This window comes from Oncorhynchus clarkii, unplaced genomic scaffold (assembly GCF_045791955.1).
Source record: "Oncorhynchus clarkii lewisi isolate Uvic-CL-2024 unplaced genomic scaffold, UVic_Ocla_1.0 unplaced_contig_6643_pilon_pilon, whole genome shotgun sequence".
NCBI classification, from domain to species: Eukaryota; Metazoa; Chordata; class Actinopteri; order Salmoniformes; family Salmonidae; genus Oncorhynchus; species Oncorhynchus clarkii.
In genome coordinates, this window is record NW_027258604.1 from 20,766 (window position 1) to 48,226 (window position 27,461).

Here is a 27,461-nt window from a genome sequence, read left to right on the forward strand (position 1 = left end):
CCACTTTTAGTGAGTTTGGTACACATCCGGTGGATAGAGAGCCGTTCATTATGTTCAACATAGGAGGGCCAAGCAGCTCTTTCAGTAGTTTATTTGGAATAGGGTCCAGTATGCAGCTTGAAGGTTTAGAGGCCATGATTATTTTCATCATTGTGTCAAGAGATATAGTACTAAAACTCTTCAGTGTCTCCCTTGATCCTAGTTTTTGGCAGAGTTGTGCAGACTAAGGACAACTGAGCTTTGGAGGAATACGCAGATTTAAAGAGGAATTAATTTGCCCCGTAATTTGCTTTCTAATGATCATGATCTTTTCCTCAAAGAAGTTCATGAATTTATTACTGCTGAAGTGAAAGCCATCCTCTCTTGGGGAATGCTGCTTTTTAGTTAGCTTTGCGACAGTATCAAATATACATTTTGGATTGTTCTTATTTTCCTCAATTAAGTTAGAAAAATAGTATGATCGAGCAGCAGTGAGGGCTCTTCGATACTGCACGGTACTGTCTTTCCAAGCTAGTCTGAAGACTTCCAGTTTGGTGTGCCGCCATTTCCGTTTCAATTTTCTGGAAGCTTGCTTCAGAGCTCGGGTATTTTCTGTGTACCAGGGAGCTAGTTTCTTATGACAAATGTTTTTAGGGGTGCAACTGCACTTAGGGCATTGCGTAAGGTTAAATTGAGTTCCTCAGTTAGGTGGTTAACTGATTTTTGTCCTCTGACGTCCTTGGGTAGGCAGAGGGAGTCTGGAAGGGCATCAGGGAATCTTTGGGTTGTCTGAGAATTTATAGCACGACTTTGGATGCTCCTTGGTTGGGATCTGAGACGATTATTTGTTGGATTGCAAACATAATAAAATGGTGGTCCTATAGTCCAGGATTATGAGGAAAAACATTAAGATCCACAACATTTATTCCATGGGACATAACTAGGTCCAGACTGTGGCAGTGAGTAGGTCCGGAGACATGTTGGACAAAACCCACTGAGTCGATGATGGCTCCGAAAGCCTTTTGGAGTGGGTCTGTGGACTTTTCCATGTGAATATTAAAGTCACCAAAAATTTGAATATTATCTGCTATGACTACAAGGTCCGATAGGAATTCAGGGAACTCAGTGAGGAACGCTGTATATGGCCTAGGAGGCCTGTAAACAGTAGCTATAAAAAGTGATTGAGAAGGCTTCATAGAGTTCATGACTAGAAGCTCAAAAGACGAAAATGTAGTTTTTTTTGTAAATTGAAATTTGCTATCAGAAATGTTAGCAACACCTTCGCCTTTGCGGGATGCGCGGGGGATATGGTCACTAGTGTAACCAGGAGGAGAGGCCTCATTTAACACAGTAAATTAATCAGGCTTAAGCCATGTTTCAGTGAGGCCAATCACATCAAGATTATGATCAGTGATTAGTTAATTGACTATAACTGCCTTGGAAGTGAGGGATCTAACATTAAGTAGCCCTATTTTGAGATGTGAGGTATCATGATCTCTTTCAATAATGACAGGAATGGAGGTGGTCTTTATCCTAGTGAGATTGCTAAGGCTAACACCGCCATGTTTAGTTTTGCCCAACCTAGGTCGAGGCACAGACACGGTCTCAATGGTGATAGCTGAGCTGACTACATTGACTGTGCTAGTGACAGACTCCACTATGCTGGCAGGCTGGCTAACAGCCTGCTGCCTGGCCTGCACCCTATTTTATTGTGGACCTAGGGGAGTTTGAGCCCTGTCTATGTTCGTAGATAAGATGAGAGCATCCCTCCAGCTAGGATGGAGTCCGTCACTCCTCAACAGGCCAGGCTTGGTCCTGTTTGTGGGTGAGTCCGAGAAAGAGGGCCAATTATCTACAAATTCTATATTTTGGGAGGGGCAAAAAAACATTTTTCAACCAGCGATTGAGTTGTTAGACTCTGCTGTAGAGCTCATCACTCCCCCTAACTGGGAGGGGGCCAGAGACAACTATTTTACACCAGTGATTTATATATCTGTCATTATAGAGCTCTCTTTATATATCTGTCATTATATAGCTCTCTTTATATATCTGTCATTATAGAGCTCTCTGTATATATCTCTCATTGTAGAGCTCTCTGTATATATCTCTCATTTTAGAGCTCTCTTTATATATTTCTCAGTATAGAGCTATCTTTATATATCTGTCATTATATAGCTCTCTTTATATATCTGTCATTATATAGCTCTCTGTATATATCTCTCATTGTAGAGCTCTCTTTATATATTTCTCAGTATATAGCTCTCTTTATATATCTGTCATTATAGAGCTCTCTGTATATATCTCTCATTATAGAGCTCTCTTTATATATCTGTCATTATAGAGCTCTCTGTATATATCTCTCATTATAGAGCTCTCTGTATATATCTCTCATTATAGAGCTCTCTGTATATATCTCTCATTGTAGAGCTCTCTTTATATATTTCTCAGTATAGAGCTCTCTTTATATATCTGTCATTATAGAGCTCTCTGTATATATCTCTCATTATAGAGCTCTCTGTATATATCTCTCATTATAGAGCTCTCTGTATATATCTCTCATTATAGAGCTCTCTTTATATATCTCTCATTATAGAGCTCTCTTTATATATCTCTCATTATCGATCTTGATAATTTGTCACATGCTTCGTAAACAACAGGTGTAGAATTATTTATTTATTTAGTAAAGTACTCTTCGAATGTGTAAACAGAAAACCACAACAGCAGAAAGAGTTCAAGTTCAATCAGCTTTTAAAAAACAGAACCACTCTTCCTTGACTACCATTGTCAATATAACAGCAAAGCGCCAGGCTTAGCCAAACAAAGCCCTGCCCAGATGTCAATTTCAGGGACGTCAGAAAGTTGTCAGAGGCAGACAGACGGGTGTGTTTACATATGAACCTTTTACTGCAGTGTGCTAAATCAGCATCACACAGGGTGTTTCTTGGTAGTCTTAAACAAATCTACTTTGAAACAAAAGTATGCATCTCACACACTTGGTTATGGGCTTAAAAAAAGAAGACATCTGTACCATGTCAGATATAGAGTTGAAATGTATTACATTTAGAGTTTGCATCCCATTATTACACTTTATATACATCACAGAAGACTGAATATAACAAAACCATTTGACATAGGAGCACCAGCTTTTCGGTGGTTTCTTTTAAATGATGTTTATTAGGAAAAATATGAATAACATTCCAACCATGAGGCCTCTAGAGGGCAATTTGGTCATTTGACTGCAGAGGGGTCACTGCTGGCCATATTTTGGGCCTGATGAGGAACGGGAGGGTATTTTAGGAGACAGTACCTTGCCTGGGTTCAGCCTAGATAGTCCCTGGCCTAGCTTCAGCCAAGACAGTCCCTGGCCCAGGTTCAGCCAAGACAGTCACTGGCCCAGGTTCAGCCTAGACAGTCCCTGGCCCAGGTTCAGCCTAGACAGTCCCTGGCCCAGGTTCAGCCTAGACAGTCCCTGGCCCGGGTTCAGCCAAGACAGTCACTGGCCCGGGTTCAGCCAAGACAGTCCCTGGCCCAGGTTCAGCCAAGACAGTCTCTGGCCCGGGTTCAGCCAAGACACTCCCTGGCCCAGGTTCAGCCTAGACACTCCCTGGCTCAGGTTCAGCCTAGTCAGTCCATGGGAGTCAGTCCCTGGCCTAGGTTCAGCCAAGACAGTCCCTGGCCCAGGTTCATCCTAGTCAGTCCATGGGAGTCAGTCCCTGGCCTGGGTTCAGCCTAGATAGTCCCTGGCCTGGGTTCAGTCTAGTCAGCACCACGGCTTGGCATCCTGTCTCTTTCAAGGCAGCCAAGACCCAGCTTTAAGAAAGAAACATGGCCGCCCCCCAGCCAAAGCCAGGCAGCTTGCTATCATAGATATAGAACCTAGAGGGTGCACCTCCAATCTTTCCATTAATCCATAGAGGTAGAAAGAGGGCATACTGCCGATCACCGATTGCCATTGATTGCTTCTGTGACAACAAGGCCAGAACCACTGAGGGCTATCTCCATTTTAAAGTAGTGAAATATGTATATGTTATTTGTGTATTTCTATGAGTTGATTGGCAGTTGGTTAACAACAGTGATAGAGATGGATAGATAGTGAAGAGACCAACCCACCCAAACACTAGACCCACCCGCCCATCCAAACACTAGACCCACCCACCCATCCAAACACTAGACCCAGCTGCCCAAACAAACACTAGACCCAACCACCCAAACAAACACTAGACCCACCCACCCATCCAAACACTAGACCCAGCCGCCCAAACAAACACTAGACCCAACCGCCCAAACAAATACTAGACCCAGCCGCCCAAACACTAGACCCAGCCACCCAAACAAACACTAGACCCAGCCGCCCAAACACTAGACCCAGCCACCCAAACAAACACTAGACCCAGCCGCCCAAACACTAGACCCAGCCGCCCAAACACTAGACCCAGCCGCCCAAACAAACACTAGACCCAGCCGCCCAAACACTAGACCCAGCCGCCCAAACAAACACTAGACCCAGCCGCCCAAACACTAGACCCAGCGTCCCAAACAAACACTAGACCCAGCCGCCCAAACAAACACTAGACCCAGCCGCCCAAACAAACACTAGACCCAGCCGCCCAAACAAACACTAGACCCAGCCACCCAAACAAACACTAGACACAGCGGCCCAAACAAACACTAGACCCAGCCGCCCAAACAAACACTAGACCCAGCCGCCCAAACAAACACTAGACCCAGCCGCCCAAACAAACACTAGACCCAGCCGCCCAAACAAACACTAGACCCAGCCACCCAAACAAACACTAGACACAGCGGCCCAAACAAACACTAGACCCAGCCACCCAAACAAACACTAGACCCAGCTGCCCAAGCAAACACTAGACCCAACCGCCCAAACACTAGACCCACCCACCCCACCCACCCATCCAAACACTAAACCCAGCCGCCCAAACACTAGACCCACCCACCCATCCAAACACTAGACCCACCCACCCATCCAAACACTAGATCCACCCACCCATCCAAACACTAGACCCACCCGCCCATCCAAACACTAGATCCACCCACCCATCCAAACACTAGACCCAGCTGCCCAAACAAACACTAGACCCAGCCGCTCAAACACTAGACCCAGCTGTGCAAACAAACACTAGACCCAGCCGCTCAAACACTAGACCCAGCTGTGCAAACAAACACTAGACCCAGCCGCCCAAACAAACACTAGACCCAGCCGCCCAAACACTAGACCCAGCCACTAAAACACTACACACACACACACCCAAACACTAGACCAACCCAAACACTAGACCCACACACCCAAACATTAGACCGACACACCAAAAAAACTAGACCCACTCACCCAAACACTAGACCCACCCACCAAAAACACTAGACCCACCCGAACACTTTCAGAAGAGGAAGTATAAGGTATGTGTGGTCATGTCCTGGGAAAACAACATATATCTGTCTTCATCCGTGACTTCATTGCGCTATGAAGTCACGGATGAAGACAGATATCTGTTGTTTTTCCAGCCAGGGCTCTGTAATCTGCTTACACTCTGTTGGAACTGGCCTGGGCTTGCAAATGAATTGCTCTCTGACCTCCAGGGGACCCCATTGATTTTGTAGTCACTCTCACTCAGATATCATATTAACATAAGTAATGGAAAAATGTGTAGAATTGCTGGAAATTATCTGTAAAACTGCCAAAAGATGATCCATGACCCATGGTAAAATGTGTAGATTTGCAGGGAATTAACATTGTGTGGTCATCTAGGTGTTCATTGTGTGGTCGTCTAGGTGTTCATTGTGTGGTCGTCTAGGTGTTCATTGTGTGGTCATCTAGGTGTTCATTGTGTGGTCATCTAGGTGTTCATTGTGTGGTCATCTAGGTGTTCAATGTGTGGTCATCTAGGTGTTCATTGTTTATGCAGTGTTTTAGTGTTTCCTGTGTTTCTTTTTACTTCTTCATTCGCCAGAGGAAGAGAAAACACAAGGTGCCCCTTTCTCTAACTAGTGTTTCTATTTGTGATCGGGCCCCTTTAGTTTTCCGTGTTAGATTGTAGTCCAGTAGTACTATCAAGTAACGACCGCAAATGAATGTCGTAGCGTGTAGCGTTCCTTCATCTGTGCATTTTAGTTACTTATTCATCCCATTTTTTCCATGTATTTCTGTGTTCCATTTCGTGAGTTTTATGCCTTCTATTTTATTCATTGGAAAGTAGACAGTTGAAGTCATCAGTAGGGTCTACTACCTTCTTCTACCTTAATTGGATCCATGTTCCAGTCGATTTACTCAGTCTTTCCTTCATAAGAGATAGTTTAAACTTAAGGGTTGATACAGTGTATTCAAACTGTTTCCCTTTTCAACATGTTGTTACGTTACAGCCTTATTCTAAAATTGATTAAATAAATACAAATTCTCATCAATCTACACACAATACCCATAATGACAAAGCAAAAATAGGTTTTTAGATATTTTTGCCAATGTTTATTAAAAAAAACGGATACCTTATTTACATAAGTATTCAGACCCTTTGCTATGAGACTCCAAATTGTTTCCATTGATCATCCTTGAGGTGTTTCTACAACTTGATTGGAGTCCACCTGTGGTAAATTCAATTGATTGGACATGATTTGGAAAGACACACACCTGTCTATATAAGGTCCCACACTGCATGTCAGAGCAAAAACCAAACCTTGAGGTCAAAGGAATTGTCCGTAGAGCTCAGAGACAGGATTGTGTCGAGGCACAGATCTGAGGAAGGGTACAAAAAAATGTCTGCTGTATTGAAGGTCCTCAAGAACACAGTGGCCTCCATCATTCTTAAATGGAACAAGTTAAACGGTAGAACCACCAAGACTCTTCCTAGATCTGGCCGCCCGGCCAAAATGAGCAATCAGGGGAGAAGGGCCTTGGTCAGGGAGGTGACCAAAAACCCAATGGTAACTCTGACAGAGCTCCAGAGTTCCTCTGTGGAGATGGGAGAACCTTCCATAAGGACAAACATCTCTGCAGAACTCCACCAGTCAGACCTTTATGGTAGAGTGGCTTCGGGACAAGTCTCTGAATATCCTTGAGGGGCCCAGCTGGAGCCTGGACTTGAACCAGATGGAACATCTCCGAGACCTGAAAATAGCTGTGCAGCGACACTCCTTATCCAACCTGACAGAGCATGAGAGGATCTGCGGAGAATTATGGGAGAAAATCCATAAATACAGGTGTGCCAAACTTGTAGCATCATACCCAAGCAGAATCGAGGCTGTAATCACTGGCAAAGTTGCTTCAACAAAGTACTGAATACTTCTGAATACTTATTTCTTACTTCTGAATACTTTAGTCTGAATACTTATGTAAATGTGATGTTTCTTATTTTTTTAAATTTGCTACATTTTCTAAAAAACAGTTTTTGCTTTGTAATTATGGGGTATTGTGGGGTATTGTGTGTAGATTGAGGGGGAAAAACTATTGAATACATTTCAGAATAAGGCTGTAGTGTAACAAAATTTGGAAAGTCAAGGGGTCTGAATACTTTCCAAATGCACCGTACCAGGACAGTAGAAATCCATTAAGTAGAATATAGTGGCTTAGATCAAATGTTCTTGTATTGTACTGAGCAATGAGAAATTAAGAAAATGGCTGCTTTGTGTTGTGTCGTTACACTATTTCTTCCTCTGGGGAACTGAGTTGACAGCACAGAGACATGAAAGGCAGAGCAGGTAGTCTGTCTGCTATGACAGGATGCTGTTACTGTATGGATACAAACAATGGTTGCTAATGTGTTATCTTTTCATCTCTCTCTCTTTTGCTCCATCCTCTCTCTCGCTCTCTCTCCCTCTCACTCCTTCTCCAACAGGACATCGATTGGGTGCAGACAGAGAAGCATGTGTTTGAGCAGGCGTCTACCAATCCGTTTTTAGTGGGCCTTCACTCCTGCTTTCAGACAGAGAGCCGGTAAGAGGCAGACAGAGGCTATGTCCCAAATGGTACCCTGTTCCCTATTTAGTGCACTAGTTTAGACCAGAACCCTATGGGCCTTGGGTCAAAAGTAGTGCAATACTTTTAGGAAATGGGGTGTCAATTGGGACGAAAAAAAGAGACTCTATAGATTCCAACATGTTGCTTTTTACATGAAGATTGTGTTCTAAACAGAGGTGGAAAAAGTACTCAATAGTCATACTGTAGTAAAAGTAAAGAAAAAAAGTAACTGTAGTCGTTTTCTATTAAGGTAAAAGTGAAAGTCACCCAGTAAAATACTACTTGAGTAAAAGTCTAAAAGTATTTGGTTTAAAATATACTTAAGTATCAAAATTTAATGGAATTGCTAAAATGTACTTACAGTGCCTTGCGAAAGTATTCGGCCCCCTTGAACTTTGCGACCTTTTGCCACATTTCAGGCTTCAAACATAAAGATATAAAACTGTATTTTTTTGTGAAGAATCAACAACAAGTGGGACACAATCATGAAGTGGAACGACATTTATTGGATATTTCTAACTTTTTTAACAAATCAAAAACTGAAAAATTGGGCGTGCAAAATGATTCAGCCCCTTTACTTTCAGTGCAGCAAACTCTCTCCAGAAGTTCAGTGAGGATCTCTGAATGATCCAATGTTGACCTAAATGACTAATGATGATAAATACAATCCACCTGTGTGTAATCAAGTCTCCGTATAAATGCACCTGCACTGTGATAGTCTCAGAGGTCCGTTAAAAGCGCAGAGAGCATCATGAAGAACAAGGAACACACCAGGCAGGTCCGAGATACTGTTGTGAAGAAGGTTAAAGCCGGATTTGGATACAAAAATATTTCCCAAGCTTTAAACATCCCAAGGAGCACTGTGCAAGCGATAATATTGAAATGGAAGGAGTATCAGACCACTGCAAATCTACCAAGACCTGGCCGTCCCTCTAAACTTTCAGCTCATACAAGGAGAAGACTGATCAGAGATGCAGCCAAGAGGCCCATGATCACTCTGGATAAACTGCAGAGATCTACAGCTGAGGTGGGAGACTCTGTCCATAGGACAACAATCAGTCGTATATTGCACAAATCTGGCCTTTATGGAAGAGTGGCAAGAAGAAAGCCATTTCTTAAAGATATCCATAAAAAGTGTCGTTTAAAGTTTGCCACAAGCCACCTGGGAGACACACCAAACATGTGGAAGAAGGTGCTCTGGTCAGATGAAACCAAAATTGAACTTTTTGGCAACAATGCAAAACGTTATGTTTGGCGTAAAAGCAACACAGCTCATCACACTGAACACACCATCCCCACTGTCAAACATGGTGGTGGCAGCATCATGGTTTGGGCCTGCTTTTCTTCAGCAGGGACAGGGAAGATGGTTAAAATTGATGGGAAGATGGATGGAGCCAAATACAGGACCATTCTGGAAGAAAACCTGATGGAGTCTGCAAAAGACCTGAGACTGGGACGGAGATTTGTCTTCCAACAAGACAATGATCCAAAACATAAAGCAAATTCTACATTGGAATGGTTCAAAAATAAACATATCCAGGTGTTAGAATGGCCAAGTCAAAGTCCAGACCTGAATCCAATCGAGAATCTGTGGAAAGAACTGAAAACTGCTGTTCACAAATGCTCTCCATCCAACCTCACTGAGCTCGAGCTGTTTTGCAAGGAGGAATGGGAAAAAATGTCAGTCTCTCGATGTGCAAAACTGATAGAGACATACCCCAAGCGACTTACAGCTGTAATCGCAGCAAAAGGTGGCGCTACAAAGTATTAACTTAAGGGGGCTGAATAATTTTGCACGCCCAATTTTTCAGTTTTTGATTTGTTAAAAAAGTTTGAAATATCCAATAAATGTCGTTCCACTTCATGATTGTGTCCCACTTGTTGTTGATTCTTCACAAAAAAATACAGTTTTATATCTTTATGTCTGAAGCCTGAAATGTGGCAAAAGGTCGCAAAGTTCAAGGGGGCCGAATACTTTCGCAAGGCACTGTAAGTATAAAAAAATATAAATAATTTCAACTTCCTTCTATTAAGCAAACCAGAGAGCACAATTTACATTTTTATTGACAGATAGTCAGGTGCACACTCCAACACTCAGACATAATTTACAAACAAAGCATGTGTGTTTAGTGAATCCTCCAGGTCAGAGGCAGGTAGGGATGACCAAGGATGTTCTCTTGATAAGTGCTGGAATTGGACCATTTTCCTGTCCTGCTAAGCATTCGAAAATGTAACCAGTACTTTTAGGTGTCAGGGAAAATGTATGGAGTAAAAAGTAACTTATTTTCTTTAGGAATGTAGTGAAGTAAAAGTAAAAGATGCCAAAAATATAAATAGTAAAGGAAAGTACATATTTCCCCCAAAACAACTTAAGTAGTACTTTAAAGTATTTTTTACTTAAGTACTTTACACCACTGGTTCTGAATGACATGATGTGGTTAAATAAAAGGTACCGTTTCTCTGTAGCTGTCCCACTGGTTCTAAATTACATGATGTGGTTAAATAAAAGGTACCGTTTCTCTGTAGCTGTCCCACTGGTTCTGAATGACATGATGTGGTTAAATAAAAGGTACCGTTTCTCTGTAGCTGTCCCACTGGTTCTAAATTACATGATGTGGTTAAATAAAAGGTACCGTTTCTCTGTAGCTGTCCCACTGGTTCTGAATGACATGCTGTGTGATGTGGTTTCTGTAGCTGTCCCACTGGTTCTGAATGACATGATGTGGTTAAATAAAAGGTACCGTTTCTCTGTAGCTGTCCCACTGGTTCAGAATGACATGATGTGGCTAAATAAAAGGTACCGTTTCTCTGTAGCTGTCCCACTGGTTCTGAATGACATGCTGTGGTTAAATAAAAGGTACCGTTTCTCTGTAGCTGTCCCACTGGTTCTGAATGACATGCTGTGGTTAAATAAAAGGTACCGTTTCTCTGTAGCTGTCCCACTGGTTCTGAATGACATGATGTGGTTAAATAAAAGGTACCGTTTCTCTGTAGCTGTCCCACTGGTTCTGAATGACATGCTGTGTGATGTGGTTTCTGTAGCTGTCCCACTGGTTCTGAATGACATGCTGTGGTTAAATAAAAGGTACCGTTTCTCTGTAGCTGTCCCACTGGTTCTGAATGACATGATGTGGTTAAATAAAAGGTACCGTTTCTCTGTAGCTGTCCCACTGGTTCTGAATGACATGATGTGTGATGTGGTTTCTGTAGCTGTCCCACAGGTCTTGGAACTAGGCAACTTAACCGTTCACCATTAGACCTCTGTTCATTTTCAATGTGAAGTAAGAAACTACAGAGCTGTGGCTTCTGGGAATAGTGATGCATTCAATAACAGACTTCTCATTGTAACTTAAGAAATGTACAGTTGTAGTCAATTACTGGTAGGCCATGAGAGAGTTTATCGTCAGACCATTAACCATGACCTGTAAAACCAAACAGAATGTTAAGAGGCATTGGGGAAGGTCATTTTCACCCAGGCTTTTTTTACTGGGGGTTTTTAGAGCAAAAAATTACTTTTGTGTAAAAAAAAAAAATCACCAATTTCACGAAGACATTGATTGTTACAAAGAACTTAAGCTAAGATAAATTATAATTGAATTCGCATCCATGCAGCCTCCCCTTGTACAATGACAATACTTGACTATTGTTTGGGAAAATGGCAATCTTGGTACAAGGACCACTTAGGATACATTCAACCTTCAGATACTCTCCCAAGACTGTTTCCCAATATCTACTCCTTCCCTGTTCTTCCGATTCTAGGTTATTTCTCGTGATCGAGTACGTCAACGGAGGGGATCTGATGTTTCATATGCAACGGCAACGGAAACTACCAGAAGAACATGCGAGGTAAACAGACATTCTACACAAGTACCTCCGGTACTTCAACAGCATACGGATAGAACCCGTCAATCAACCATTAAACATGGCTCTCTGCCGTTTCCCCTGCAAACGTATCCATTTGTTTTGAGGAGGACGAGGCCCTATTAGAATCCCAACATGAAAGGCACATCGGTGAAGTGGATGAAGTTGGCGGTATCGTCGTATATTCAAGTCCCAATCTCTGTCCGTAGCCACCGTCCTCTCTCTCCCGTCCTCTCTCTCCATCGCTGTCTCTCCCGTCCCCTCTCTCCCTCACTGTCTCTTCGTCCTCTCTCTCTCCATCGCTGTCTCTCCCGTCCTCTCTCCCTCCCTCACTGTCTCTTCGTCCTCTCTCTCTCCATCGCTGTCTCTCCCGTCCTCTCTCTCCATCGCTGTCTCTCCCGTCCTCTCTTTCCCTCACTGTCTCTCCCGTCCTCTCTCTCTCCAACGCTGTGTCTCCCGTCCTCTCTCTCCATCGCTGTCTCTCCCGTCCTCTCTCTCCCATCCTCTCTCTCCCTCACTGTCTCTCCCATCCTCTCTCTCTCCAACGCTGTCTCTCCCGTCCTCTCTCTCCCTCACTCTCTCTCCCGATCTCTCTCCATCGCTGTCTCTCCCGTCCTCTCTCTCCCTCACTGTCTCTCCCGTCCTCTCTCTCCATTGCTGTCTCTCCCATCCTCTCTCTCTCTCCAACGCTGTCTCTCCCGTCCTTTCTCTCCCTCACTCTCTCTCCCTATCTCTCTCCATCGCTGTCTCTCCCGTCCTCTCTCTCCCGTCCTCTCTCTCCCTCACTGTCTCTCTCGTCCTCTCTCTCTCCCTCACTGTCTCTCCCGTCCTCTCTCTCTCCATCGCTGTCTCTCCCGTCCTCTCTCTCTCCATCACTGTCTCTCCCGTCTCTCTCCCTCTCTGTCTCTCCCTTCCTTTCTCTCCCTCGCTGTCTCTCCCGTCCTCTCTCTCCCTCGCTGTCTCTCCCGTCCTCTCTCTCCATCGCTGTCACTCCCGTCCTCTCTCTCTCCATCACTGTCTCTCCCGTCTCTCTCCCTCTCTGTCTCTCCCTTCCTTTCTCTCCCTCGCTGTCTCTCCCGTCCTCTCTCTCCCTCGCTGTCTCTCCCGTCCTCTCTCTCCATCGCTGTCTCTCCCGTCCTCTCTCTCCATTGCTGTCTCTCCCATCCTCTCTCTCTCCAACGCTGTCTCTCCCGTCCTCTCTCTCCCTCACTCTCTCTCCCGATCTCTCTCCAACGCTGTCTCTCCCATCCTCTTTCTCCCTCACTGTCTCTCCCGTCCTCTCTCTCTCCATCGCTGTCTCTCCCGTCCTCCCTCACTGTCTCTCCCGTCCTCCCTCACTGTCTCTCCCGTCCTCTCTCTCCCTCGCTGTCTCTCCCGTCCTCTCTCTCCCTCGCTGTCTCTCCCGTCCCCTCTCTCCCTCGCTGTCTCTCCCGTCCTCTCTCTCCCTCGCTGTCTCTCCCGTCCTCTCTCTCCCTCGCTGTCTCTACCGTCCTCTCTCTCCCTCGTTGTCTCTCCCGTCCTCTCTCTCCCTCACTGTCTCTCCCGTTCTCTCTCTCCCTCACTGTCTCTCCCATCTTCTCTTTCCCTCACTGTCTCTACCATCTTCTCTCTCCCTCGCTGTCTCTCCCGTCCTCTCTCTCCCTCGCTGTCTCTCCCGTCATCTCTCTCCATCGCTGTCTCTCTTGTCCTCTCTCTCCCTCCCTGTCTCTCCCGTCCTCTCTCTCCCTCACTGTCTCTCCCGTCCTCCCTCTCCCTCACTGTCTCTCCCGTCCTCTCTCTCCCTCACTGTCTCTCCCGTTCTCTCTCTCCCTCACTGTCTCTCCCATCTTCTCTTTCCCTCACTGTCTCTACCATCTTCTCTCTCCCTCGCTGTCTCTCCCGTCCTCTCTCTCCCTCGCTGTCTCTCCCGTCATCTCTCTCCATCGCTGTCTCTCTTGTCCTCTCTCTCCCTCCCTGTCTCTCCCGTCCTCTCTCTCCCTCACTGTCTCTCCCGTCCTCCCTCTCCCTCACTGTCTCTCCCGTCCTCTCTCTCCCTCACTGTCTCTCCCGTCCTCTCTCTCCCTTGCTGTCTCTCCCGTCCTCTCTCTCCCTCGTTGTCTCTCCCGTCCTCTCTCTCCCTCGCTATCTCTCCCGTCCTCCCTCGCTGTCTCTCCCGTCCTCTCTCCCTCGCTGTCTTTCCCGTCCTCCCTCACTGTCTCTCCCGGGCTCCATCACTGTCTCTCCCGTCCTCTCTCTCCCTCACTGTCTCTCCCGTCCTCGCTGTCTCTCCCGTCCTCTCTCTCCCTCGTTGTCTCTCCCGTCCTCTTTCTCCCTCGCTATCTCTCCCGTTCTCTCTCACAAGCTGTCTCTCCCGTCCTCCCTCACTGTCTCTCCCGTCCTCCCTCACTGTCTCTCCCGTCCTCTCTCTCCCTTGCTGTCTCTCCCGTCCTCTCTCTCCCTCGCTGTCTCTCCCGTCCACTCTCTCCCTCGCTGTCTCTCCCGTCCTCTCTCTCCCTCGCTGTCTCTCCCGTCCTCTCTCTCCCTCGCTGTCTCTACCGTCCTCTCTCTCCCTCGCTGTCTCTCCCGTCCTCTCTCTCCCTCACTGTCTCTCCCGTTCTCTCTCTCCCTCACTGTCTCTCCCATCTTCTCTTTCCCTCACTGTCTCTACCATCTTCTCTCTCCCTCGCTGTCTCTCCCGTCCTCTCTCTCCCTCGCTGTCTCTCCCGTCCTCTCTCTCCATCGCTGTCTCTCTAGTCCTCTCTCTCCCTCCCTGTCTCTCCCGTCCTCTCTCTCCCTCACTGTCTCTCCCGTCCTCCCTCTCCCTCACTGTCTCTCCCCTCCTCTCTCTCCCTCACTGTCTCTCCCGTCCTCTCTCTCCCTTGCTGTCTCTCCCGTCCTCTCTCTCCCTCGTTGTCTCTCTCGTCCTCTCTCTCCCTCGCTATCTCTCCCGTCCTCCCTCGCTGTCTCTCCCGTCCTCTCTCCCTCGCTGTCTCTCCCGTCCTCCCTCACTGTCTCTCCCGTCCTCCCTCACTGTCTCTCCCGTCCTCTCTCTCCCTCACTGTCTCTCCCGTCCTCGCTGTCTCTCCCGTCCTCTCTCTCCCTCGTTGTCTCTCCCGTCCTCTCTCTCCCTCGCTGTCTCTCCCGTCCTCCCTCACTGTCTCTCCCGTCCTCTCTCTCCCTCACTGTCTCTCCCGTCCTCTCTCTCCCTCACTGTCTCTCGTGTCCTCTCTCTCCCTCGCTGTCTCTCGTGTCCACTCTCTCCCTCACTGTCTCTCGTGTCCTCTCTCTCCCTTGCCGTCTCTCCCGTCCTCTCTCCCTCGCTGTCTCTCCCGTCCTTTCTCTCCCTCGCTGTCTCTCCCCTACTCCTCTATTGCACAAAGTGAGGGACAATGAGAGGCCGAGCCACTTCTAGAAAATAGCCTCGTTGAAGCTGTACGATGACACACGGGCAGGCAGCCCTCATAATTGGGCGTGTTTGCTTCGTACAGAGAGTGCTGTTCAAGGAGAGTGACAAACTGGCCTGGAACAGAAACAGCCTGTGATTGGTAGATTGTTACTATTTTGAGGTGGCTGGTGCAAAACCACTTTGATTGACTTTACTATCTCTCTCTCCTGTGCTGTTGTTATTTTTCTTCCGGAGAAAGCTTCACGTTTGACAGTCTGTAAGTGTTTCCGTGGAAGGGCAAGTCGAACCCAAATTCTCCTGACGTGCTCTTTTGAAGAAAAAAAAAATCATCATTACATCGGCAAAACATAATTAGCGCTCATAATTCATTGTGCCTGTCTACGTAGTTTCTCTGAGTGTGCTGGTGATATACTTGGATCAAAGGCAGGATGATTTAGAGAGGCAAGGGCCCCCACTGGCACTCCATCTGTATGCAGTGGGCCCCGGCCCCGTCCATGCACACGCCATGGTTATCACCGATAATGATGGTACATATTCATGAGGCGTGCTCTGAGAGGTCTCTGGGTTGGTTCCCCTGAGGGGGACAGTGGGGGTGGTGAGGTTGGTGGTTGTAGAGCTGACAGGATGAAGTGCACAACACCGCTCAGTGAGGCACTGCTCTCTCTCTCTCTCTCTCTGTGTCTCTGTGCCCTGTTCCTCTCTCTCTGTGTGTCTCTGTGCCCTGTTCCTCTCTCTCTCTGTGTCTCTGTGCACTGTCTCTCGGTCTTTGTGCCCTGTCTCTCGGTCTTTGTGCCCTGTCTCTCTCTCTCTCTGTGCCCTCTCCCTCTCTCTCTCTTTCTCTCTCTCTCTGTGCCCTGTATCTCTCTCTCTCTCTCTCTCTCGGTGACCTGTCTCTCTCTCCCTCTTCCTTTCTCTCTCTCTCTGTGCCCTCTCTCTCTCTGTGTGTGTACGCCCTGTCTCTGTCTCTCTCTCTCTCTGTGTGTGCCCTGTCTCTCCCTCTCTCTCTCCGTGCCCTGTCTCTCCCTCTCTCTCTCCGTGCCCTGTCTCTCCCTCTCTCTCTCCATGCCCTGTCTCTCCCACTCTCTCTCTGTGCCCTGTCTCTCTCTCTTTGTCTCTGTGCCCTCTCGCTCTCTTGTCTCTCTCTCTTTGTCTCTGTGCCCTCTCTCTCTTTGTCTCTGTGCTCTCTCTCTCTCTAACTCTCTTTCACTCGCTCTCTTTCTCTCGCTCTCTTTCTCTCGCTCTCTCTGTGCACTTTTTCTCCCGCTCTCTCAGTGCACTCTTTCTCTCTCTCCCCCCCTATCTCTCAGTACACTCTTTACCCCGCTCTCTCTCACTCACCCCAATCCACAAAAGTGGAGACAAATTTGACCTGTAGAATTACCATGGAATGTGTTTCAGCAGCAATCTCAGAAATCTTCTGCAGTATAATCAACAACAGACTCATTTTCTCAGTGAATGAGAGTGAGTAAATGTCAAATTGGCTTCTTACCAAAATACTGTTCGACAGACCACGTATACACCCTGCACACATTTATTGACATACAAACAAAACAAAAGATAAGTCTTCTCATGCTTTGTTGATTTAAAAAAAGCTTTTGAATCAATTTGGCACCAGGGTCTGCTATACAAATTGATGGGGGGAAGCATATGACATAATATCAATGTACACAAACAACAAGTGCGCAATTAAAATAGGCAATAAACACACAGATTTCTTTCCTCAGGGCTGTGGGGTGAGACAGGGATGCAGCTTGAGCCCCACCGTCTTCAACATATACAATATCAATGAATTGGCGAGGAAACTAGAACACTCTGCGGCACCCGGCCTCACCATACTGGACTCGCATAGAATCCCCTCAGCCAACTTGTTCTGGGGCTCTGTTCACAAACAGAACCCACAGAGCCCCAGAACAGAAACACATTTAGACCCATCCAAATTAAGAGAAGCAAAAAGATAACTAATTGACACACTGGAAAGAATCAACCAAAAAACAGAGCACATTGGAATGCTATTTGGCCCTAAACAGAGAGTACACAGTGTCAGAATACCTGACCACTGTGACTAACCCTAAATTAAGAAAATCCTTGACTGTTGTAACGGTTTTGACTTGAGGTTATTGTTTGTAGGGGTGCCAGGTAGGTGGTACCTACCAGAGAAAATATTGATTTCTAGTTTTGGTTTGGGAGGAAATGAGTCCCATCTGGTCCCTCAAGTCTACACCAATACAAAGGACTCATGTAAAAGTCAGGATGGACATACACTTTTCATAAACCCTTAAAATATTGGAAATAACTTCAAAACTACTGTGTTCTTTTGCGTGGGTTGTATTACCAACTTAAATGATCACACACACATAACAATATAACAAATAATGAGCTTGGGTTCATCCAGAAATGTCCTGTTCCTCGGGCCTAAAAGAGTCCAGCCTGGTAAAGGAGTTCAGGGAACTCAAGTGACCTTAGTCACGCAATGTTTGTCCGTTCATACAAGTGTAGCGTAAACCCAGTCTCAATCAAAATATCAACTCTTTTACCACGCAACCAAGAAGAGTATCAAATCTCAGTAAGTCTTCAACTACAACTGACCACATAAATCATCACGGTCTATCATCACACCAAAACAAATTAAATACCGTATACAAAAAGGTTGCAGTCCGTTGGTCAGTCAGACAATCCGCCACCAGATCTCCAGCGGAGAAAGGCCACGAAGAACAGCTGGAGATGTGCAGTCCAACGGACTAATGAATGGATCCGATCCTGGGCAAACTTGCTATTAGAAAGCACACTTTTAAATGCAACAAAACAAACGGAACTGAGAAGCTTTGGAACTGAGGGTTGAACACATCCTCATTCACGTCTCCATCACAACCCCACTTTTGTGCAGCTGAGGCTGTCTATTTAATTGGGCATTAAAGGGGAAGCACCCTATTGGAAGGAGAAGCACTGAGACGGTTCAGACAAATTCAGGGCCGTCACACTATGTACAGACTCAGTGAGCCTAGCCTTGCTATTGAGAGAGGCCGCCATAGGCCGACCTTCATCTCAAGAGAAGACAGGCTATGTGCACACTGCCCACAAAATGAGGTGTAAACTGAGCTGCATGTCCTAACCTCCTGTCCAATGTATGACCATATTAGAGACACATATTTCCCTCAAATTACAAAGTTCCACAAAGAATTTGAAAACAAATGAAACATTGATAAACTCCCATATCTGTTAGGCGAAATAAAACAGTGGGAAGTCACGGCAGCAAGGGGCCCGTTGCCATGAGGAAAGAGCAAGTAGTGGAGCACAATTAACACTGTAAATACAAGCTATATTTGTATGTTTATTTATTTTCCCTTTCATACTTCAACTACTTACACATTGTTACAACATAGCCAATAATATAGCATTTCAAATGTCTATATTCTTTTAACTTTTGTGAGTGTTATGTTTATGAATGTTTCCCTTGTTTATTTACCTTCTGTTTAATGTCTCTTCCATTTGCTTTGGCAATGCTATTAAAGCCCTTTGAATGTAATTGAATTGAGAGAGAGAGAGAGAGAGCAAAGACGGAGAGAGAGTGAGACGGAGAGAGACAGCGAGAGAGAGAGCACAAAGGGAGAGGGAGGGAGAGAGAGAGCACAGAGGGAGAGAGCACACAGAGAGAGAGAACACAGAGGGAGAGGGAGGGAGAGAGAGAGCACAGAGGAAGAGAGCACACAGAGAGAGAGAGCAAAGAGGGAGAGAGCACACAGAGAGAGAGAGAGAGAGAGAGCACAGAGGGAGAGGGAGGGAGAGAGAGAGCACAGAGGGAGAGAGCACACACAGAGAGAGAGAGCACAGAGGGAGAGGGAGGGAGAGAGAGAGGACAGAGGGAGAGAGCACACAGAGAGAGAGAGAGAGAGCACAGAGGGAGAGAGCACACAAAGAGAGAGAGAGAGCACAGAGGGAGAGAGCACACAGAGAGAGCGAGAGAACACAGAGGGAGAGGGAGGGAGAGAGAGCACAGAGGGAGAGAGCACACAGAGAGAGCGAGAGAGCACAGAGGGGGAGGGAGGGAGAGGGAGAGGGAGAGAGAGAGAGCACAGAGGGAGAGAGCACACAGAGAGAGCGAGAGAGCACAGAGGGGGAGGGAGGGAGAGGGAGAGAGAGAGAGCACAGAGGGAGAGAGCACACAGAGAGAGCGAGAGAGCACAGAGGGGGAGGGAGGGAGAGGGAGAGAGAGAGAGCACAGAGGGAGAGAGCACACAGAGAGAGAGAGAGCACAGAGGGAGAGAGCACACAGAGAGAGCGAGAGAGCACAGAGGGGGAGGGAGGGAGAGGGAGAGGGAGAGAGAGAGAGCACAGAGGGAGAGAGCACACAGAGAGAGCGAGAGAGCACAGAGGGGGAGGGAGAGGGAGAGGGAGAGAGAGAGAGCACAGAGGGAGAGAGCCCCCCATGGGGAAAAATAAGAGAAATCAACATCATGTAGCCCACCACGTCTCGCCAAATGTTAGACAGAAAATAAAAACAAATAATCACCCATTCATTAGAAACTACTTCCTGTATAAAAATATACATTCTATCGTATATGTTGGCTTCAGGATGGTTTCTACGTGGTTGAAGGTCAGAACCAAATTGTACGTTTGTGGGCTGGGAACTCTCTGAAGAAGGAAAAGCATGTCTGAATGAATCCTTTTTTTTCAGATTCTATGCTGCTGAAATTTGTATCGCTCTGAATTTCCTGCACGAAAAGGGAATCATCTACCGAGATTTGAAACTGGACAACGTCCTCTTGGATCACGAGGGACACATCAAGCTCACAGACTACGGGATGTGCAAGGTGAGACACTCAGAGCTACTGCACAGTGTACTGTTATAGTACTGCTGAACTGTTACTGCTGAAGGACTTCTCATTCACTATGTAGAAGTGGATCAATACACTAGGCATCGAAGTCGCACACTTTTTCTTCTTATCTCTTTCCTACCATCTTTCTCTGTTATCCTCCCTGTATCTCTGCATCTTTAACTCTCTCTCTCCTCTCTCCTCTCTCCTCCTCCTCCATCTCTCTCCTCTCTCCTCTCTCCTCTCTCCTACATCTCTCTGCTCTCTCCTCTCTCCTCCTCCTCCATCTCTTTCCTACCATCTTTCTCTGTTATCCTCCCTGTATCTCTGCATCTTTAACTCTCTCTCTCCTCTCTCCTCTCTCCTCCTCCTCCATCTCTCTCCTCTCTCCTCTCTCCTCCTCCTTCATCTCTCTCCTCTCTCCTCTCTCCTCCTCCTCCATCTCTTTCCTACCATCTTTCTCTGTTATCCTCCCTGTATCTCTCCATCTTTAACTCTCTCTCCTCTCTCCTCTCTCCTCCTCCTCCATCTCTCTCCTCTCTCCTCCTCCTCCTCCATCTCTCTCCTCTCTCCTCTCTCCTCTCTCCTCTCTCCTCCTCCTCCATCTCTCTCCTCTCTCCTCTCTCCTCTCTCCTCTCTCCTCTCTCCTCTCTCCTCTCTCCTCCTCCTCCATCTCTCTCCTCTCTCCTCCTCCTCCTCCATCTCTCTCCTCTCTCCTCTCCTCCTCCTCCATCTCTTTCCTACCATCTTTGTCTGTTATCCTCCCTGTATCTCTCCATCTTTAACTCTCTCTCTCCTCTCTCCTCTCTCCTCTCTCCTCCATCTCTCTCCTCTCTCCTCTCTCCTCCTCCTCCATCTCTTTCCTACCATCTTTGTCTGTTATCCTCCCTGTATCTCTCCATCTTTAACTCTCTCTCTCCTCTCTCCTCTCTCCTCCTCCATCTCTTTTCCTACCATCTTCCTCTGTTATCCTCCCTGTATCTCTCCATCTCTCTCCTCTCTCCTCTCTCCTCCTCCATCTCTTTTCCTACCATCTTTCTCTGTTATCCTCCCTGTATCTCTCCATCTTTAACTCTCTCTCTCCTCTCTCCTCCTCCTCCATCTCTCTCCTCTCTCCTCTCCTCCTCCTCCTCCATCTCTTTTCTACCATCTTCCTCTGTTATCCTCCCTGTATCTCTCCATCTTTAACTCTCTCTCTCCTCTCTCCTCTCTCCTCCTCCTCCATCTCTCTCCTCTCTCCATCTCTCTCCTCTCTCCTCTCTCCTCCTCCTCCATCTCTTTCCTACCATCTTTCTCTGTTATCCTCCCTGTATCTCTCCATCTTTAACTCTCTCTCCTCTCTCCTCTCTCCTCCTCCTCCTCCATCTCTCTCCTCTCTCCTCCTCCTCCTCCATCTCTCTCCTCTCTCCTCTCTCCTCTCTCCTCCTCCTCCATCTCTCTCCTCTCTCCTCTCTCCTCTCTCCTCTCTCCTCCTCCTCCATCTCTCTCCTCTCTCCTCCTCCTCCATCTCTCTCCTCTCTCCTCTCCTCCTCCTCCATCTCTTTCCTACCATCTTTGTCTGTTATCCTCCCTGTATCTCTCCATCTTTAACTCTCTCTCTCCTCTCTCCTCTCTCCTCTCTCCTCCATCTCTCTCCTCTCTCCTCTCTCCTCCTCCTCCATCTCTTTCCTACCATCTTTGTCTGTTATCCTCCCTGTATCTCTCCATCTTTAACTCTCTCTCTCCTCTCTCCTCTCTCCTCCTCCATCTCTTTTCCTACCATCTTCCTCTGTTATCCTCCCTGTATCTCTCCATCTCTCTCCTCTCTCCTCTCTCCTCCTCCATCTCTTTTCCTACCATCTTTCTCTGTTATCCTCCCTGTATCTCTCCATCTTTAACTCTCTCTCTCCTCTCTCCTCCTCCTCCATCTCTCTCCTCTCTCCTCTCCTCCTCCTCCATCTCTTTTCTACCATCTTCCTCTGTTATCCTCCCTGTATCTCTCCATCTTTAACTCTCTCTCTCCTCTCTCCTCTCTCCTCCTCCATCTCTCTCCTCTCTCCTCTCTCCTCCTCCTCCATCTCTCTCCTCTCTCCTCTCTCCTCCTCCTCCATCTCTCTCCTCTCTCCTCTCTCCTCCTCCTCCATCTCTTTCCTACCATCTTCCTCTGTTATCCTCCCTGTATCTCTCCATCTTTAACTCTCTCTCTCCTCTCTCCTCCTCCTCCATCTCTTTCCTACATCTTCCTCTGTTATCCTCCCTGTATCTCTCCATCTTTAACTGTCTCTCTCCTCCTCCTCCATCTCTCTCCTCTCTCCTCTCTCCTCCTCCTCCATCGTCTCTCATCTCTCCTCTCTCCTCCTCCTCCTCCTCCATCTCTCTCCTCTCTCCTCTCTCCTCCTCCTCCATCTCTCTCCTCTCTCCTCTCTCCTCCTCCTCCATCTCTCTCCTCTCTCCTCTCTCCTCCTCCTCCATCTCTCTCCTCTCTCCTCTCTCCTCCTCCTCCATCTCTCTCCTCACTCCTCTCTCCTCTCTCCTCCTCCTTCATCTCTCTCCTCTCTCCTCTCTCCTCCTCCTCCATCTCTCTCCTCCTCCATCTCTCTCCTCTCTCCTCCTCCTCCATCTCTCTCCTCTCTCCTCTCTCCTCTCTCCTCCTCCTCCATCTCTCTCCTCTCTCCTCTCTCCTCTCTCCTCCTCCTCCTCTCTCCTCTCTCCTCTCTCCTCCTCCTCCATCTCTCTCCTCTCTCCTCTCTCCTCCTCCTCCTCCATCGCTCTCCTCTCTCCTCCTCCTCCATCTCTCTCCTCTATCAGGAGGGCATCAGACCTGGAGACACCACCAGTACATTCTGTGGAACCCCCAACTACATCGGCCCTGAGATCCTCAGAGGGGAAGACTATGGTGAGTCCCTATTGTCAACAACACATACATGGAGGGAATGGGGAGAACATGAGCTCTGGAAATTTGCCTTTTAGACTGTTAAACTCAAAACAATAAAATAAAAACGTGAAAGAAACGAACAGATTTCTCTCAAACCATTTCTGTCATTACCATACTGTAACTGAATCTAACCAAGATGGCTGATGGTTGTCTGTCGTCTCTCTCCAGGGTTCAGTGTTGACTGGTGGGCGTTAGGCGTGCTTATGTTTGAGATGATGGCCGGGAGGTCCCCTTTCGACATCATCACCGACAATCCTGACATGAATACAGAGGAGTACCTCTTCCAAGGTGAGAGAGCCCTCTACTACAGTTTGGAGTGGATTCATGACAGCGCTTCTTACCTAGTGTCACACAGTGCTTCACATTGTTAAGTGTGACATCCACCACCACTACTACTACTAGGCAATATGTATGGTGGTGATGTATGGTGGCCAGTTTGCGTTAAAAAACAACACATGCTCTGATCACATTGGCTACTCACTCCTCCACTCAAAGGGCATGATTATTCAGGATAGCAGTACTTCACATGTCTTTAATGTCTTTAAATGTCTTACTATGTATATCTGGAAATGTTTATTTTGGTGCTCCAAACCCCCTCAGAAAGCACACAAACACACCACACGTCTCTCAATACAGTTCTTATTTATTTATTATGTCATTTGTATTCAAAACGATAAAGATTTGCACACAAGAAATAGGTATGAGACATTCGGACAGCTAGAGCAATACCACAGGGGAGCCAGCTGCTTCTTGTGTGACACATTTGAAGGCTACCAGACGTGTGACGTCGTTTAAATATATTTGATTCAATGGGGATGCCGGTTATTTTATTTGTATGTGTTATACTGTACTACAACCCACCCTATACCCCGCTGGAGCGAACATTCCTCCATACCCCCCCCCCAGTCTCTCTCCACCGTACCCACCCATTGCAGCTTGGGCATGAGCACTGAAACCCACGGGCATCTGCCAACCCTTTGGTCTTCCTCACGCCCCCACAGGGCAAGCAGCATGCTCCTGGATACCACCTCGCTAGCGGAAACAGGCCCCTCTATCCGTAGGGGGTGACCAGCCTTATGTCACCACCCTGACCAGTGCCAACTTCACCCTGGCCAACCCAGGCACACATGCCAACACCCAGAACCATAGACTGACACACAGAGTTTAGGGTTGGCATGGTGGTATCCAAAGTTCAGGCCCCAGGCCCCAGGCCCCAGGCCAAAGCTTCCTCCAGCCCCAGATAGTGACCCCAGAAATCTGCCATTGTGCCCTTAAGCAAGGCAGGTAACCCCCCACAACAGCTCCCCGGGCACCCAATGTGGCCCCAGAAATCAGCCGTTGTGCCCTTGAGCAAGGCAGGTAACCCCCCACAACAGCTCCACCGGGTACCCAATGTGGCAGCCCCTCGCACTTCTCCGTTTCAGAGGGGTTGGGTTAATAGCAGAAGTCAAGTTTCGATTAGACAATAAAAATACATGTAAATGTAATAATTTATGGTGGTGGTGCCAACACCATCACAAATGGCACTTCCCTATCTAGTGCACTAGATATGGACTAGGGTGCCATTTGGTACACAGTCAGAGACTGATCCAGTTATCATTTCATTAGGACTCAGCGTACACAAACAGATCAGAGAGGGCTGAAGAGGAGGATAAACATCTCTCTACTCTTCCATCTGTAATCTGTTCATCAGAGAGCCAGGGATGTTCAACTGCTTTGCGTCTGCCTTGTCTCCTCCTAGACACGTAATGTTTGTTATGACTGTGAGGTTTTTTTTTTATTTTTTAGGTCAATCAAGGATTTACTTGACCCCACAGAGAATGCATCTAAACAAATCTCTCCTTTCTCCTGCAGTGTACACTTGTACACTTCCCTTTATGGGTTTAGGGAACCCCATGTAGGCCAGGCCTAAACCAATCCCATTAAATCGTTTTTATATGTGGGGAGGAATGAACATGTGTACAGCTCAGGAGGAAGGAGAGATTATAGGGACGTACCCTGTGTGTCAGTGGCTCCAACTAACCAACGAGGTCAGCTGCTACACAACACCACTAAACTGTTTTCCACTGTGGAAAACATCACTTTTTGTCCTTCAGCCTGTGTGCCGCGAGTCTCAAGGAAGCAGTCACAGAGCAGAGCACCCTCCTCCTCCCCCTTTCCACCCCCTCGCTTGTACGCAGCAGACACAGGCACCCTTGGGCACCCACGGGCAGGCCAGATGGTGAATCACCAATTGTTTGCCTCACTCCCTCCGCAGGATTGTCCTCCCTCTCTCTGTCTCATACATTCTCTCTCTCTCTCTCTCTCTCTCTCTCTCTCTCTCTCTCTCATAAATTATCTCTCTCTCTCTCTCGCTCTCTCTCTGTCTCATACATTCTCTCTCTCTCTCTGTCTCTCTCTGTCTCTCTGTCTCTCTCTCTCTCTCTCTCTGTCTCATACATTCTCACTTCTCACTCTCTCTTTCACATACATTCTCTCTCTCTCTCTGTCTTCTCCACACAGTTATTCTGGAAAAAACTATTCGCATCCCAAGGTCCCTGTCGGTAAAGGCTGCCAGCGTGCTGAAGGGCTTTTTAAACAAGGTGAGAGAAGAACACCGTAGTGTTCACCAAGTGTGTCCAATAAAGCGTGTCCCTCCCCCTCGGTGAAAACAGCACGTGAAGGACCGTGTTCAAGACACCATTAGGACAGCGCCATGACAGCCACTCTGTGAAGGCCACATCCATTTGGCTGAGAGACAGAGTGTGTGTGTGTATGGATGTTTTTACGTGTGTACAGTGCATTGCGAAAGTATTCGGCCCCCTTGAACTTTGCGACCTTTTGCCACATTTCAGGCTTCAAACATAAAGATATAAAACTGTATTTTTTTGTGAAGAATCAACAACAAGTGGGACACAATCATGAAGTGGAACGACATTTATTGGATATTTCAAACTTTTTTAACAAATCAAAAACTGAAAAATTGGGCGTGCAAAATTATTCAGCCCCCTTAAGTTAATACTTTGGAGCGCCACCTTTTGCTGCGATTACAGCTGTAAGTCGCTTGGGGTATGTCTCTATCAGTTTTGCACACCGAGAGACTGACATCTTTTCCCATTCCTCCTTGCAAAACAGCTCGAGCTCAGTGAGGTTGGATGGAGAGCATTTGTGAACAGCAGTTTTCAGTTCTTTCCACAGATTCTCGATTGGATTCAGGTCTGGACTTTGACTTGGCCATTCTAACACCTGGATATGTTTATTTTTGAACCATTCCATTGTAGATTTTGCTTTATGTTTTGGATCATTGTCTTGTTGGAAGACAAATCTCCGTCCCAGTCTCAGGTCTTTTGCAGACTTCATCAGGTTTTCTTCCAGAATGGTCCTGTATTTGGCTCCATCCATCTTCCCATCAATTTTAACCATCTTCCCTGTCCCTGCTGAAGAAAAGCAGGCCCAAACCATGATGCTGCCACCACCATGTTTGACAGTGGGGATGGTGTGTTCAGGGTGATGAGCTGTGTTGCTTTTACGCCAAACATAACATTTTGCATTGTTGCCAAAAAGTTCAATTTTGGTTTCATCTGACCAGAGCACCTTCTTCCACATGTTTGGTGTGTCTCCCAGGTGGCTTGTGGCAAACTTTAAACTACACTTTTTATGGATATCTTTAAGAAATGGCTTTCTTCTTGCCACTCTTCCATAAAGGCCAGATTTGTGCAATATACGACTGATTGTTGTCCTATGGACAGAGTCTCCCACCTCAGCTGTAGATCTCTGCAGTTCATCCAGGGTGATCATGGGCCTCTTGGCTGCATCTCTGATCAGTCTTCTCCTTGTATGAGCTGAAAGTTTAGAGGGACGGCCAGGTCTTGGTAGATTTGCAGTGGTCTGATACTCCTTCCATTTCAATATTATCGCTTGCACAGTGCTCCTTGGGATGTTTAAAGCTTGGGAAATGTTTTTGTATCCAAATCCGGCTTTAAACTTCTTCACAACAGTATCTCGGACCTGCCTGGTGTGTTCCTTGTTCTTCATGATGCTCTCTGCGCTTTTAACGGACCTCTGAGACTATCACAGTGCAGGTGCATTTATACGGAGACTTGATTACACACAGGTGGATTGTATTTATCATCATTAGTCATTTAGGTCAACATTGGATCATTCAGAGATCCTCACTGAACTTCTGGAGAGAGTTTGCTGCACTGAAAGTAAAGGGGCTGAATCATTTTGCACGCCCAATTTTTCAGTTTTTGATTTGTTAAAAAAGTTTGAAATATCCAATAAATGTCGTTCCACTTCATGATTGTGTCCCACTTGTTGTTGATTCTTCACAAAAAAATACAGTTTTATATCTTTATGTTTGAAGCCTGAAATGTGGCAAAAGGTCGCAAAGTTCAAGGGGGCCGAATACTTTCGCAATGCACTGTATGTAGTGCCTTCAAGAAAGTATTCACACCCCTTGATTTTTTCCATATTTTGCTGTGTTTGAATTTAAGATAGATTACAAGATAACAGCTTGAATTTAAGATAGATTACATTTAGATGTTGTGTCTAACCTACACA

The 27,461-nt window shown here is 46.8% G+C and overlaps 1 protein-coding gene across 1 annotated transcript in view; it reads left to right on the plus strand.

The window, feature by feature from the left end:
* Positions 1 to 27,461, plus strand: part of LOC139397474 (protein kinase C zeta type-like) — a gene marked incomplete at both ends in the record, with an annotated part of 42,330 nt that overhangs the window by 12,431 nt on the left and 2,438 nt on the right. The window contains 6 exons of the mRNA XM_071144173.1: positions 7,827 to 7,924; positions 11,708 to 11,794; positions 19,867 to 20,002; positions 22,793 to 22,880; positions 23,088 to 23,207; positions 25,422 to 25,501. Coding sequence (XP_071000274.1) covers positions 7,827 to 7,924; positions 11,708 to 11,794; positions 19,867 to 20,002; positions 22,793 to 22,880; positions 23,088 to 23,207; positions 25,422 to 25,501 — 609 coding nt within the window. The remainder of the gene's footprint in view (positions 1 to 7,826; positions 7,925 to 11,707; positions 11,795 to 19,866; positions 20,003 to 22,792; positions 22,881 to 23,087; positions 23,208 to 25,421; positions 25,502 to 27,461) is intronic.